Genomic DNA, 16,327 nt, shown 5'->3' on the forward strand with positions numbered 1-16,327 from the left:
TTACACGCTGTTCTCAGAGGTTTGCTAAGCAGGAACACCTCCACAGCACGACAGATATAAAACTGAGCATTTAAGTCGCTGTGCTACTTGTTCTTTAAAGTAGAATAAGCCAAAATGCATTCTACGTACTGAGATTTTTTTCATTTGTTACCTTAAACTATTCCGATGGAAGGAAGTTGTTTTTAATACAAGTTTTGAAAGGTGGCGGCAGTCTTATCATATAAACAGCTATAAACCAGTTTGGAGAAAAGTATTTCCTGAAACTAAGTAACTTTGATGATGGGGCATTTTCATTATAAAAGCCTTCCACATAATTTGGGACTAATGGTTGTTTTCATTCCTGACAGGATTTCACAGCAACTTTAATCTCCTTTGCCTCTCCTTCTCTGTCTCTCCCTCTTTCCCTCTGTATCTCTCCCTTTTCCCCATCTCTCTCTTCACTCACTCCCTGCTTCAAATAGGTGATTGCTGGAAAAAAAATATTCAAATTAAGACAGAGTTCACTAGCAGGCCACTGTAGAAGAAATTCTCTACTTTAAATGTTTTATTAATTCTTTGATATCAGCAAAAATAGCATCTTGAAATGTATCTCTGCAACATCTTTAAAAAATAAAGTGTTTGTACACAGTGAAGTAACCCAGATCCTGACTTGTTCCCTGAGGGAGAGCTCTGTGGTAGCGAAGAAAAGCAGCTAAGCTTTTTCAGACAGTAGGAGAGTGATGACTGTGGCACTGTTTACTGAAAATAATAGTCTTATTCCTGTAGGAAGGGTGGCCTAGACGATACTGCACTGGGGCATGATGCAGATGAGACCAGGGTTTGATTTCTGGTTCAGGTACGGACATTCTGTGTAGCTTTCTGCAAATCAATATATCATGCTCTCTCCATTCCTATCTGTAGAATGAAAATAAATTGAAGTAATATTTTCTGCTTTAAAGGAACTGTGAGGAAAAAATATCTATGTACGGTTGTGAACAGCTCTGCAATTGTGGGGAGTGTCATACATAGTAAGCAGCTGTATGAACAGGTCATTGTCTGGAGAAAGTTCTTTCTTTTTTGGGGCATCTCTTTCATGATGTCCACCACAAGATCTCAGAATAGTGGCTTTGTGGAATTTTTTGTGGTATTCTTATCCTCACAATTCCTCTCTGGTTTTCAATCTTTTTATAGCCATGTTGTGAGCAGACTGCAAAGGCAGAAGGAGGCATCCCCATTTTACTCTGTTCTGCAGTGAAGTCAGTCTCAAAGCCCTGGAGAATCCAAAGCCTTAGGTTAGTTCAGTTTAGACCAGCATCATTTAAGTTAGTGCTGCTGCTGCTTAGGCTTTAAATTAAGAGCATAAAGCCTTGTGGAGTGAGATCAATAGTATCTAGTGCCTAAAGGGACTGAGAACTTATGCTGAGTAGGAATAAAACCTGTTCACTGGTCGGATGAATGAAGGAAGCACTTCTTTGCTTGTGTGTCCTATATATTCTCACCCAAGGTAAGAATTGAATTAAGTTTACACCAAAGAAAACAAGGCATATGTGTTGTACTGTTCACACATCCGGGCACCTTCCCTTCCTCATTCATGTTGGACCTCTTGGAAATTTTCAAGCACATTTGATACCTTTTAAATGTTGAATAGATATGAAGTTTCATTTTTTTTCACATTTTGGGATCTCTCCATACAGAGGAAAGATCCAGATTAGTATCCATGCTGGAAGTTAGGCTGTGTTATGGCATAGTTCATTTCATTTTGTCCATCAGTAGAGAGCTGCAAATACCAGCAAGCCCATATGTAGCCCAGAAACAGCCACAGCATGTGTTGCCTCTTTTCCAGACAATATTTGGGACATCCTAAAAGGAGCTGAGCATATTGAGGGTGGGATCTGGGTATCACAGACGATGTGAGGAACACAGACAGGATTACGACATGTTCTTGGGTAAACGTTCTGAACTTCTCACTGTACAACTCACAGTGTCTTAGTCTATTTATAAGACTCCTAAAACTCTTCTGTTTTCAAGTGGCATTTAAAGAATGCAGTACTGGATCGATGTAAATGGAATGCCGTTGTCCCATATACATAAAAGAGACCTCAGCAGAGACATTTTATATAGCCAAAAATAAAATGGTGACATACCTATTAGAAGGCTTATCGCCTTGTGTATATCAGAGCTATTTATGGGAGACGCCAAATATCAGTAGGCAGAACAGTTCAAAAAATAGTCAGTAGATCATCATGAACACAAAGAGATCTAGTAGCAGCCATTCTTGGTTAAACTATTCCTCCCCTTCCCCCCTAATCTTACAGAAGTATACGATATGATTTCATAACGTAATTACGGAATCAAGCACTTTTTACAAACATATTGCATGTGATTTATAAAGAGTAGCTGAATGTAACTTGTTACAAAATGCTTTGCTTAAAGCATACCTGGTTTAGATTGGCTTAATTTTTATTTTAACTTTCCTCCTTCTGCTTTCTCTTTCACTTCTTTTTTGTCAAAGGTTATGGTACATCTCAACCTATTTTCAGTATATTCCCTGTTCTTTTCCTTTTTATTTTCTTCTTTCTCTATGTTCCTGCGCAGAGCCATAAGTAGTCTTTTGTATTCTTACATCTCAGTCTTTTCCTGGTTTTGTTTCCTCAGTTTTCTTTCTCTTTTCACATGCACAGTTACCTACCTGCAAGCTAAAACTATTTCAATGTGTCCTCACAGCCTCTTCATTCTAAACCTTTCCCTAAAAATAGCAATAAATACACCTCCTGTTGCCTTCCTTAGCTTGTCACTTGCAGTCTGTATTTAGTAGCTAGATCTCATTGATACAGTATGGAGCACATTGGGGGAGATCTATGATCAGAGATGTCTCTTGCTCATCCAGCAAATACACCATTAAAGCCTGAGAGAATGTATGAATACAGAGCCAAATGCTCTCTTCTCTTGTGTTAGTTACACATGTAGAAAATTACTTTGAAGTCATGTGAAATAGTCCCTTTATAAGTAGGTTTAATTTTATTGTCATTTTGCACTCACTACATCCTGTTCAGGACTACATAATATGTACAAAATATGTATATTTTCGTGACATTTGGGAGTTTGAAGAATAAGAAGCCTTACATGAATCCATATTAAATGTGGAGAGTGCAAGTAACAGAGAGGATGTAAGTGGTTCAGAAAAAGTGAGTTGTTTCTGATCATCATTTTTCTTGAGGCCTGCAGTGGTTTAAAATGCATTTTTTTCAGCAGAAGAAACAAGAAGAAAAAAAATTACCTTCTCGGTGACAAAGGGAGGTATACGCTTCTTTACAGGAAAAAACATGTGTAGAATTATGTGGTTGTTTCTAAGCACAGAGAATTACTAATACTTTGTCCCTCATCAAATTGACTATATCAATATATAGTGTAGTCAGGCACTTGGAGAGTAGGGGTAGGGAAACTATTTTGGTATTAAGGAATTCCAGGTGCAGAAATGTTGCGGAGACATAGTTGGATCCATGTCATCCTGTTCTTCCTAATTCTAACATAATCTCTTAAACTTGTGTAGCAGTGTGGTAGTTTCACTTCCAAGTCGGTCCTAATTGAGCACTAGTATTTAAATAATTAAACATAATTAACCACAGGGCTCTATACCCAGGGGGAAAAGACAGGAAGGAAGGAAAATGGAAAATGGAAAATGGAAAATGGAAAAGGGGAAGGGAAGGGAAGGGAAGGGAAGGGAAGGGAAGGGAAGGGAAGGGAAGGGAAGGGAAGGGAAGGGAAGGGAAGGGAAGGGAAGGGAAGGGAAGGGAAGGGAAGGGAAGGGAAGGGAAGGGAAGGGAAGGGAAGGGAAGGGAAGGGAAGGGAAGGGAAGGGAAGGGAAGGGAAGGGAAGGGAAGGGAAGGGAAGGGAAGGGAAGGGAAGGGAAGGGAAGGGAAGGGAAGGGAAGGGAAGGGAAGGGAAGGAAGTTTCATCAATATTTATCCAGGATTTGGGTGGGCCAGGAAGGCTAGGATAAAGTTTTGATTCCCTTGCCAATCAATGAACCTGTGTTAAAGTAGAGCAGGCTCTTGTGTCACAGTTATTTTTGGCGTTATGTATTGCCACCATTTATATAAGTGCTGACCGAATGGTTCTTATCAATTTTAGTACGCTGTTCTAGTAGTGAGCTAACACTTGCTTTGAATAAGGGTAGGTTACCATGTGTGTTGAATTTACTGATTTTGCAAAGGATGAACTGGAGAAAGTGAAAACTGCAGGCTATCATGAGCACACTGTATGTTGTGAGATGGAATACAGACTATTACCACTTGCAAGTTTGCAATCTTTTACTATCCTTAATATATATATATATATATTGCAAACTGAATTCCTTAAAAGTGTTTTTTTCTCTCTCTCCTTCTCTCTTTGATTTATTTGCCAACAATACAAAATTGTATGTTGAGTCATCATTTACGTTAACTAAATCTAAATGTAAAAAATCATAAACTCACAGCACCTCACAAACATTTTATGAATGGTTCATGATTGTCTAAGATTAAAAGGCCAAAGATCTGCTGAATGTTCTCTGCCCCTGACTTAGTGTTCTTAGATTCTCTAAGACAGTGAATCTGTATCAGGAACTAAGGGAAATAATGAATTACACTATGTCATCAAGATTAGGTGGCACCCATCTGGCCACGAGAAGGTAGAAGGAGTGTGTGTCATTGTCTCATGTTTCTTTCATTCAGATTTTCTTCTAAGAATTTTTGGAGCCCAGGCGTGCGTCTCCCTGAAATCCTAGAAAGTCCAAATTCACAAAAGAGGGTGGTTTTTTTTTTTTTGTTTGGAAGAAACATTTAAATCCATGATGAACTTACAATGACTAATGCTTTACCGCTTTCAGAGCACATCTCACTTTGCTGCAATTAAGATATCATATAGCAAGTGTTTTCGTTCTCCAGGGAACTGAATGCATTGTCATATACTCCCCTGGAGACTATCCTTGGAGGAAAGAACAAGCAAAATATCTTTACCTTTCAGTGACATAGTAGTCCCTACATGAGACCTGTCTGGATTTCCTGTATATATACACAGGAATGCTAAAAAGAGATTTGCTTGGATGTATTTTTTCCCAGAAAATCCCTTTTGTAAATATTGACTTTAAAGTCTTTGAGACTGTCCATATGAAAGAGTTGGACAGTGACAAAGAAGCTTAGGAGTTTTACATTAAAAACCAGATACCGTTCCCCAATGGACTTAGGTCTGTGAAGATAAAGCTTTATTACAACACCTGAGAGTTTACATTTGGCAGTATCTTTAGGGGCTGAACCTAAGCTGTCTTATCTCCTCCTTTACAGCTGTTTAGGTATTTTTGTTTTGATTGATCTGAGAAATAGGGCTCCCTGCATGACAATAGAGGTGCTGTACTGTATTAGTCACTGCTGTGTTCACTCTAGGTCTGATTCAGAAAGTTTTGTGGCTCTCTGCAATTTGAATATGGAACTTTTGCCACGGGCTGGAAACTTTAGTTGCTAGTCATAGTGTTTCCTGAGAATGAAGACAAATCCTGCGTTGGAGAACTAGAACAGACTTATCTCTAGGTTTGCAAAATTAGAAAATAAAGCCAGGTGTGAAAGCAGAATTATTCCATTTAACTTTCAACAAGTAACTAGCACAAAACATTTTTGTTTACTGTACTTAAGTTTGAGCATTTGCAAGAATTTTGATTGCTTCTGTATGGCCAGTATTATTTGCAACATTGCCTGGTTTTCCTTCTTACTCCTTACTCCTGTTCCCTAAACTTGAAGTTTATACAGTCATTCATTTTCTCTCTATCCCACCGGTTGCCTATTCACTTTCAAAAATAATAATAATAAAAAAATTGAGTCTCATAGACGTAGTTTCACATATGCATGGACAAGCAAAGTCACCTCTCCCAGATAAACTGCACACTCTATGTTCTTTCAGACTACCCTTATCCCAAGAACGTATCCTCCCTGGGAACAATTATTCCTGCTCCCACTCCCATCAGCCTAAAAAAGCTGATCTTGAATATAGAAGTGGCCTCTGTTTGACACGCACAAAAAAAAACCATGTAGTTTTAGCAACATCCACCTCGCCCTTCGACAAAATGTGCACAATTCAACTGTGGTCAGAGGGACAGGACTATTGCTCAGTTGGTTCACTCACTTCATGTCTGTACTGAAAATGACAGCAGTTGTAGTATATTCTGGTCAGTATATATTATGTGCTGCCAGACCTTCCAACCCCTTGGCAAAGCCGAAGTCATGATAACACTGAGGCACCTGGTAAATCAGGGATATTCATTATCACCTTTATTTAATACCGCCTGTATTAACACAGAGCCTTGCTCAGAAGGAAGAGAATTTGTGGAAATCTTTAGTAACCTTCTTCTACCTACCTGCTAACTATAAATTATAAATCCTGTCCTTTAAAGAGTAATTTACCTCTTTTCTATTTCAAGACATAGTTTACATATAATATCTGGTATATTTAATTTAATATTTAAGGTTTTTGGTTTTCACATGGACTATAGTAATATAAAACAGTGTATGGGCAGGTGTCAAAAAAGGAATAGATCAAAATTTCCAGTGTTACTCCCTATGGATATGACTTACGAACATCAGAAACAACTGATGTCAGAGATCAAGAACATGTTGAAGACTATATCCAAAAAATTTGTCCAAAGATTGCCTTTTTTTAAAAAGAAGCGGTGTTGAATAATAACCTCGTGGCTTAACACATGATATATGAAGATATAGATACAAAGATACATGAAGCTTTAGGTACAAGGCATGGATAAAGCAACTTATTTAAAAGTGCTTAAGGCTTACATGGCAGGACTGTGTCTCTGGCAAGCATGCTAGAAGAACTTCCATAACATAATTTCACTTCACATAAGTGGTGAAATTTCTTGTTGGTGAAAGTATGGGGACCCTGTGGACTTTTATGTTTTGAGTGATTGAATTTTTCCTGGACATGAGAATGAGATAACAAGTCAGTTTTGGGGTTTCTTAACTTTGCTACCTATTGTAACTTTGGTATCTTAGCAGAAGAATGCAGTGAAGTGATTCTAGCTTACAGATAAAGTAGGGTTATAGGAATAAATAAGTGAAATCATGGTCAGTATGTACATTAAAAGTAATTCTACTGTTTCAACCTGATGTCATTAAAAGAAAGCATGCATGCAAGTTGAAAGATAGAGATCTATAAAATGTACCAGTTAAATATATTTACAAAAAAGCATGAAACTACAAAAAGCCCTATCATAAAGAGCAGAAAAAATCAAATTAGACTCCACAGTGTCACTCTTAATAAAGTCTGCAAAAATAGCCCAACAGTTTACACAGCTTATCAGGACAGTGTTAGTGGAACTGAACAGCTTTGCAGGCTTTGTACATTACCTAGAAATGTATATATATATTCAAGGATAATATAAAAGAAGGTCTTGAACAGTCCAGAGAGAGTAAGAAACTTTTCCCAGTTCCATTTTACAGCTAGAAAACTGAGGCACAAAACTGTTTACTTGCCTAGGATCACAAACAAAGGTAGTATTAATACCAGTAAATAAATCCAGATAACCTTAGTCCAGATTAAGATCCTTGGGCCATCTTTCTTCTGTAAAAAAATAAATAAAAATTATATATATATATATATATATATATATATATATATCATTTCTGATGGCTTCAACAAATTGCATCCAATTAGGTGAAGCATCAAGACCATTTAAGAGAGAAAAAAAGGTGCAGATATTTCAAGCATGAAGTAATCAAGCTTCTTTCCCCTTTGTTTTCAATTTGGAATTAGTTTTGGTGGAGTTGTAATTACAAATCCATCAGTTTCAAGTGATAGGAAATAGGAAATACACAACTAGTACATCTAAAGGACTTATGGATTAAGAATCCTGAAATCCATTCTTGTATCCAGTAGGCCTTTCTGGAAAATGGCTTCGTCTCTTTGAATGAGACTTTGATTAAATACTGATTTGATTTATTGCATTCCAGTAATGTAGAATAATTCCTGATTCAGTAAGTAACTAACACCCAACATTTCATGTACTTAAGAACAGATGTATATATATACTTAAGTCTTCTTTTGAGTTGTTTCAGTGCCATATGTTTGGTTCATTTTTCCAATATCTAAATGTTCTTAGCAGCTTCAATTAATGTACTAAAATATCTTCTTTCGTCTTTCATGTCTTTTTTTCAGCTTTGTCTGAAAAAAAAAAATAAATGTATATTTAGGAGGCATTGAGAAATCATTTTAATTTAAGCAAGCCAGTTTCAGTAAATATCTGAGAAGCCTGGTATGTCTAATTGCTAACCAAAATTACAGTCCTCATTATGTTTAGATCTGTATCTCTGTATAATCATTTAAATTTGGAAACGTTTTGTAATTGTTAAAAAACAGTTTAAAAATTGCATTATTTTTTTCTTTTTTCCAGATACCTTTTTTAATCCCCAAATTTGAAATGCTTAGTCTTAAAGTTAACAATAGTTATCATGTGTTCCTTTTTTGATGCAACACTAAGTTTCAGCTTATATGAAAGTAGGTTTTGTGTTCAATTTCCAAGGCATTGGAATTCTACAGTAGAACTGCATAATGTGAATTAAACTCAAATGACATTTCTTTCCTTCAGAAAGTTCAATTTAAGTCCTACCAATAGCTGATACACTTTCAGCACCTTTCACTATAGTGTAGATTTTATTTTTTGGATTACAGGTAGGAAGACTTTATCCTCTGAAATGTAGAGGTGTGGAAAAGGAATAATGCAACTTCAAATAAGCAGGAAATATGACTAATACCTCCAAGGAATAATAGAGTTCTGATGCAGTGCTAGCTCAATTTATTAGACTTGAACCCTTTTCAGCATAGGCAATTGAGCTGTTACGTATTAAAGAAAGCAATTTTAACAATAAGAATTATAGAAAGCTTTTGGATTATAATTGTAATTGGAGTAATTTTTTAAAATTCGTTAGCAAGATGATCTCACTTATACAAATGTAAAACATATCACTCAAGAAGTTCTGTCAGGTTTCCATTGACCCAGGTGCTTATAATGTGTTAATTTACATCAGAGAAACAGCAGTATGTGGCAAATGGGCAGCAGATAGGATTTAGTTATTTTTCATTAGCACTTGGACTTTGATAAAGGGGAACAGAAAAGAGCTGCTTGACCTTTTAGTTCTTAAATTATTAAAGAGCAAATAGATTTGAGGTCTAGATGCTTGCAAATCTAATTTGTCTTGCGGAGTAAGGATGAAAAGGCATCTTGAGTTTGAAATAGCTCCAGTCAACGTAGCTCTTTCTTTAATGTATCTGAAGATGAATAGATGGCAGGCATTTAAAATGTAATATACAAGGAGAGTGCATGCAATATAACTAATACGAATTGCAGGAGGAAAAGGAGCATTTTAATGACAGGTTTGTCCCTAAAATATCTGCAGTCTTTAGTTGTAATCACTGAGTGAAAAATGAAAAGGATACACATCTCAACCAATACTGAAACAAGTCACATTACTTAGTCTGGTCTGAGGTCCTTCTTTCATTCAGTCCTGATACTATAAAAAAGGTAACAATATTCTGCTGAAAGCTGCTGGCCAAATCCAAAACTTAGTGTAATATCTGTCCTGCCTCAGTGAGAACGAGGGATTCTTGTCTTTGCTGTGGTATAAGGCAGGTGTGTTTGGTTTCATGCCTTGCAAGAGCAGAAGTTTACATTACTCTATTTTTTTTTTCCCCAATGCTCCAATTCTCAAACAGTATTTACTGTAGATTGACTGTAAATTAGTAGCTAGAGGAGTCAACACTCTCTCTTCAGAGTAGCTTGAAATCCTACTTCTAAGCAACTGTGTTTTGTTCTAGAAAATTAAATGCTAAAATCATATCAAATGTTGATTTGGAAGAGAAAAAACATGACTGTAGCGACTGATTAGTTTTTAAGCTTAGATACTCCATGGTTAGTTTTAACAGATCGGTTCTCATAGGATCACAGAAAGGTTGCCATATATTGACCTTCATTTACTACTCAGCATGGAATTAATCAGCTAATGAAAATCTTTCTGTTAGACACGTAGGCTTCATTTTACAGAGCTGCAGAATGTACAGACGTTGGTCTCCAAGTGGGCCCTGAAGGCAACTGTTTGTCTCCATGGCTGTACCTAATTTTACTTATACACAGATAGATTTCTGCATGGGGTTCAGTTTCAGATTAAAACATCTAAAATTAGGTGTCCTTAGAGATTTCTCAATGTGAGATGAATATTACTACAGTCAGTGGAAAGCTAATCTGTCTAGACAGCAGACCTTAAAGACTCGACCAGCCAGCAGGTACCTTTTTTGGGGTCAACTGAACAGCTTTCTAAGCTCCACTGACTTTAATGGGAGTTTACAGATGTGTAGACGTCTTCATGAAGACACTTAAGGTTAATATTAAACACAATGTCCACCCCAACGAAGGTCTAATTTAAGCACAATAAGAGGTAGTAAGAGCTCTGTTCACTTTCTGGGCATTTTTTGTGAGCGTAGGAAGTGCAGTGTCTCCTGCTGGAGATGTTAAGTCTTAAAAACAGTGAATAGGGCTTGTTCTGTTTAACAAACAAGCACAACCACACAAACAAAAAAGTAGTAAAAGGGCCAAGAGAATTGGTGATAATCAGGTACGAAGACTCTGCAGATCTAGCTTAGTGCTGTCCTGGTGTATGACTGAGATTCTGATTTCTGCAACATTACATATTTACTATTAAGGCCATCATCAAAACATCATTGCAGTCCTTTATTTTTTTTTCCATCTGTAGCCATTCCTGGGTGTTAATAACTGGGTTTCCCCAGACAAATCAAAACACAGCAATGCCACTCCTGTAGAGATGATCTTTCGTATCCAAAGCTGTCGCACCTTTCTCAGTGTTGCACTCCCTGTCTCGTCCAGTTCTAGGGCTTGTAGCTGTACAAGCACATAGCATTGCCTAAGCATGCAAAGGCAGTGTGAGGGCAGCAACGTTATGTTAGGCAGGTCGTGCTCTGAGTCAGTAACGTGGCAGTAAAGATTGCAGGGGCTTAGAGACACCCATGCCACCGCTCAGAGCAGCTGAGGAAGCGGAGCCCCAGCAGGTGCAGGAGCACAGTGGGCATGAGCTGGCGTGGTGACTGCACAAAGGCAGCTCTTTTATTTCTAAAGCAACTTTTCCTTCAGAAGGGGAATAGGCACGGTTGTGCTTATATATGACTAGGCTTAATGAGCCCTGTTTGGTCCAGACTGACCCACGGAGGCCCAGCGCGAGCATCCTGGTACTTTGGGCAGAATGATGCGTCTACCTGCAGGTGGTGGAGTGGGGACAACAGGTCAGCAGGCTGTGTGGCTGTTTCCTCATGAAGGAGCATACCCTACCCAGAGATTGCTGGGTTTTATGAATTAGGGACTTGAAATATCATAAATTGTATAAATAAAGTAAATGTAGCTGACATGCAAAACTGTGGCGCATTGTCGCTTTAACATCGGTTACTTGTACTGACTTGCTTATTCAGATTTGAGACTCCAGGAGACAAGTAATGATTAAGAATCACTGGTCCCCAGTGAAGCAATAAACTCGCAAGCAAGTCCTCTTTAGAGACATGGACTTCCCAATTCACAAATCTGAAAGCACTGACTCAGACTTTTATAGCAACTGCAAGGGTATAATGATTTCACTGTTTGCATATACAGCAGAAATCACTATTTCTTTGTTCCTGCTTGAATGTCCACCGCACCTTTACAGTGGAGAAGAATGGACTGTTCCCTCTAGGTCCCAGTACAGTGAAGCATACAAGTACAGACTGAATTGCTTTGCCAAATGCAGAAACGCTCAAAAACATGGTTATCACTAAGATATGTTAAAAGTGCTTTGCTGAGTGAAAATAACATCCATCAAAAAGTACTTCGTTCTTGCTCAGGAACAGTCAATATGCCACCAAAATTTTAAAAGACTGTAATTTACTCTGTGTGCTTTTATAAATAGTTATAATGTCAACAGTTAAGAAAACACTGTTGCCTGTCTCTTTGTAATTTATTTATTCATTATTATCTTATTATTTCATTTTATTTAGAGAAGATAAACAGGTTAGAAGATGGATTCTATAGCTTAACAGTTATTTCTGTGAACAAAATAATACTTAATGCTATTCTATAGCACTAATCAAGAAAGCTTTTTCTGTACAAGAGAGTTGTTCAAGTACAAGAGAGAAAGTGTTCTGTGCATTTGCTGTATGAAGAGCTGTGGTGTGTATGGATAACTTTATTTTTGCAAAGCAAAATGCACATATCTGAAAGCATGAATCTATTCCATAAATTCATATACGTGAATACCAGAATGACATTTTCTTCCAGTGTCCTTTGCTTTTTAGTGGTATATATCCTTTTTCATGAGTACTGGTATTCTATATTATGGTCTTAGAATGAATCGACTACCCATGTCTTAAAATAACCCAGATTTTTGTTTGTTTGTTTTCTTTCCTTTCTGCACTCTTAGTGTTTATCAAATAGTTGTTGAAGAGGAACGCCCACGGAGGACCAAAAAGACAACTGAGATCCTGAAGTGCTATCCAGTGCCCATTCATTTCCAGAATGCCTCACTTTTGAATTCCCAGTACTACTTTGCTGCAGAGTTTCCAGCCAATGGTTTACAAGCAGCTCAGCCTTTTACTATTGGTGATAACAAAACCTACAGTGGTTTCTGGAACACTCCTCTTCTTCCTCATAAGAGCTACAGCATCTATTTTCAAGCTGCTAGCAGAGCCAATGGGGTAAGCCTTATTGCAGGTGTGGTTTTATACACTACGTAAGTGAAAATAGATGATCGGTGCCAACTAGCAAGGTGCCCAGTGTAATTGCTAATGAGAAAATGAAGTAACCGTGAAATTTAACACACCAAATTTTAAAACTGACAGTTTTCCTGACACGGTATTGCTTAATGATTAAAGGTTACGGGAAAGAGGAGGGGAAAACAGCACATTTTTGTCAATAGTGAGCAGGCAAAGCAGTGTGTTATCATTCTGTCATTATCTAAAAGCTGTCCAATGAACCTGGTTGATCAGCTTTTTTTTCTTTCCATTTTCTTTTTGTTTTCTTGCTTTAAAGAGAAGAGTATTGTGATTCCTTTCGTTAAGTTTAAGCCAAACTTGATTGTGGGTTTTAGCACATCTGTCTTGGCCTGTCCAACCCCATTACATTAGCTTATAACGTGTTCAGCTCCTATTTTCTCATTTGGTTGCCCTGACTGAATTAGAATTTATTATTTTTTTTTTACCCTTTCTGCAAACAGTAAAAGAAAAATAAGTAGATGGAACTGAAATGAAAAGTTTTTAAAAAGGCCTTCACAGATCATGTTTCATCAGGCTAATTCTTCCTGGAATTGTTTTTCATTTCCTGCACAGACCTACCCAGAGCCCTTCAGTTCTTGATAAGTTTTGGCTGTCTGTGCTGACAGCCTGGAAATGTTTTCTGCCAGAAACCATAATGGTCCCTCTTTCACAGTGCACTGACAGTGCAGAAATGTGAAACACCATTGATTATTTTTTCTTTCTAAAATTGTCTAGCATGATGCTTAGAACTATACTTATCTGTAAGAAAAAGAAAAATCTCCCAAGGTCATTAAGTTGCCAAAGGAAAAAGCTGAACGCTTGTCTGTGCTTTTGAGAATCTTTCATGTATTTTCTACTTTCAGAGGAACGTTAACTGAAATGTTTATGTAACATCCTGAAGCAGTATTTGTCCATACCATGAAAGCACATTGGAGTTGCTTAATAACCAGTTAAATACGTAATGAGGAACATAAAATAAACACTTCCCTCACATTTTATCAATACTTTCAAGAAAAGAATCATGGATGAATTTCTGTGCTTAGAAACAAAAGATGTGACCTTTTTCCTCTTTATTTGACACAGGAAACCAAAATCGACTGCGTCAGGGTAGCCACAAAAGGTATGTTCATATTATGTCATGTATTCTGTATTCTGGTCTGTTGACCTTTCCTTCACATGGTCTTTGCAAGCTTCCAGAAATGTTTCTATTGCTAAAAGGCATCACGAAACCTATCCCAGAATTTTAAAGGATTCATTTGCATCTCTAGCTGAGATTTAGGAAGTTTGTTTGTTTGTTTATTCTTAATAATAAATGTGTTGCTAGTTTTTAGTTGTTTACTTGAACATGTATTTTTTAAATATATTCTGTGGGTTTTTATATGATCTCACAATAAACAGTTTGGAAATTTTTATATATAACAGATTTGTAAAATTGCCAATTACGGCGTGCATGCTAGCTGCATATTCATTAGTAGTGAAAATGTTTTTTCACCCCTTACTCATAAGCAATTATCTTATCTTTATTGCTTGATAAAAGAAAAACGGAGAAATCATGTTCTTCATTTTCATGGTACAGAACAGCTCTGTTTATTGGAATGTCAGCACATCATGCTACCATTTATGAGACAAGTTGGTATAATTGAGGCAGTGCCACTAGAAGGTTGATCCCCAAACAGGAAAGATAAACATATTGCTGATACATTTAACTCTGAAGGCTAGGAACTTGTCTGTGATTATCTTTGTAGTCTCATCTTTTTAGCACCTCTAGCTGGTGCCAGCTTCAAGGCATGAAAAAGAAGTGCTGGAATAGTATGGTTGTGTGGAGATTGTAGCAGAGGAACAGGAAAGGAATTACTGCTGAGTAGGAACAGATAACGCTGCCATGCAGTTTGGGCACCTGGTAAGAATATGACACCAAAAAAATTCATCCCTGTGCCACTATTGCTTTTGGGAAATCATGCGTGTCCCCTAGTGACTGTCCTTAATATAACTGGCTCCTCCTTGATTCCCTTGACATCTAAATATGATGGATGAGGATTTCTTTACTTAAAGTAACTGAAATGTTAGCATGCAGTTTCCCCTGTTGAATGGCTGGATCTTCCCCAATGTGACAATGCACTTTTTGTGTCTCTTCCTATTTTTTTCAAAAACAAAAGGAGTAGTTTCATTTCTAATTTACTAACTGACTGCTTATTAAAACTTAGCCAGCTTTCAAATATCTTCACTAACCTAATAAAACATAAAAGCGATTAATTTCAGGTTAAAATGGAATCCTGTGTTGTTTTCTGGGAGTTTCAGTGTTACCAGGAATGGATTACATTACCTCACAAACTGTGATAAGTGATTAGGGAATGGGTTTTAGATTATTTGAAGATTTGTATTCCTAATCACTAATGGATGTTCAGCTATTTCAATTACTTGACTGGCTGAAAAATTTTACTCTCTCATTTAAGAACTGAGGGTAACTTCATGAATTGGAATAGCTTCCATAGCAACAAGGTAACACGTTTGGCAATGGAGATGTGAGAAACGCAGCTTTTATTTCAAACAAATCCCCGTACTTTTTTTCTCTGAAAGCCTGTTTCAGAATTTTTCATAATACCTTTTTGAAACCTTTAAAATAATGCAAGTGGTTGTTGTGAGAACATTGAAGTCAGAAGTGTCCTCAAAGGCATTTATAGCTCCTGGTGCTAAACTTTCTGGGTGGGCTTCTGTAAAGCACTTATCATCATGCTTATAAACCAAATGTCTCTATTATATTTTTAAATTATATATATATATGTTTAAATAAAATGTAGACTGTGACATATTGTAATACAATATTAATCATACCTATTTGCAGAGGGTTTTTTTCCCTGTGGATCCCACAGAGAAAAGCAGACTTCTGTCCCCTCTGTGGACTTACCACACGTGGAGTAGAAAAAGTAGCAAAAATGCTTACTGTCTGTAGGTCAGAAGTCACCACATCCGCCGTGGTGTCCCGTTCTCAGCCCCCTTCTGTCCACATTCACTCACCACCACCTTTTTAGAGATCATATAAAAATCCTGATTCCAATAATTGTGATTGTAATTTAGGATCAGAATATTGGGTTTTGTTTTCCTCCGGCTTCTGCTAAAGTCAGAGGGAACCTTTGCCACTGACTTTGTTTGGAGAAGCATCTGACAGCATATTCTGATGATGCAGAGCCTTGTGTTCTTAGTTTTCTATAGAGAAAGCCTTCTAGGACCTCTGTGAGTATTTGGTGTATATACAAATGTGGAGACTGCAGGGTTTCCACTCCCATTATTTTTGACAAGATAATTAAACAAACAAACAAACAAAAATCAAGAAGAGATTTTCATACCAGTGGTAATAAAGGTTGTCGTATTTTGCTTGAAATATGGCTTTCATATACCTACTCTTTCTTCAAGCTAAATGATTGTAAAATCTCAGCAGACAAAGTTGAAAACATTCCAAAACCCCTCCAAGTTTATTGCTATCAACTTTGTGGTGTTTTGTGATTTATATTAAGACTATATTTCCTGA

General features: G+C 37.1%; 1 protein-coding gene across 13 annotated transcripts in view; it reads left to right on the forward strand.

The window, feature by feature from the left end:
• PTPRM (protein tyrosine phosphatase receptor type M) overlaps positions 1–16,327 on the forward strand; it is a 468,093-nt gene that overhangs the window by 275,207 nt on the left and 176,559 nt on the right. For all 13 annotated transcript variants that reach the window (XM_068671589.1, XM_068671590.1, XM_068671592.1 and 10 more), the window contains exons 12-13: positions 12,471–12,744; positions 13,885–13,921. In XM_068671589.1, the coding sequence (XP_068527690.1) occupies positions 12,471–12,744; positions 13,885–13,921 (311 nt within the window). The remainder of the gene's footprint in view (positions 1–12,470; positions 12,745–13,884; positions 13,922–16,327) is intronic.

Source organism: Anas acuta, chromosome 2 (assembly GCF_963932015.1).
Source record: "Anas acuta chromosome 2, bAnaAcu1.1, whole genome shotgun sequence".
Classification (NCBI taxonomy): domain Eukaryota; kingdom Metazoa; phylum Chordata; class Aves; order Anseriformes; family Anatidae; genus Anas; species Anas acuta.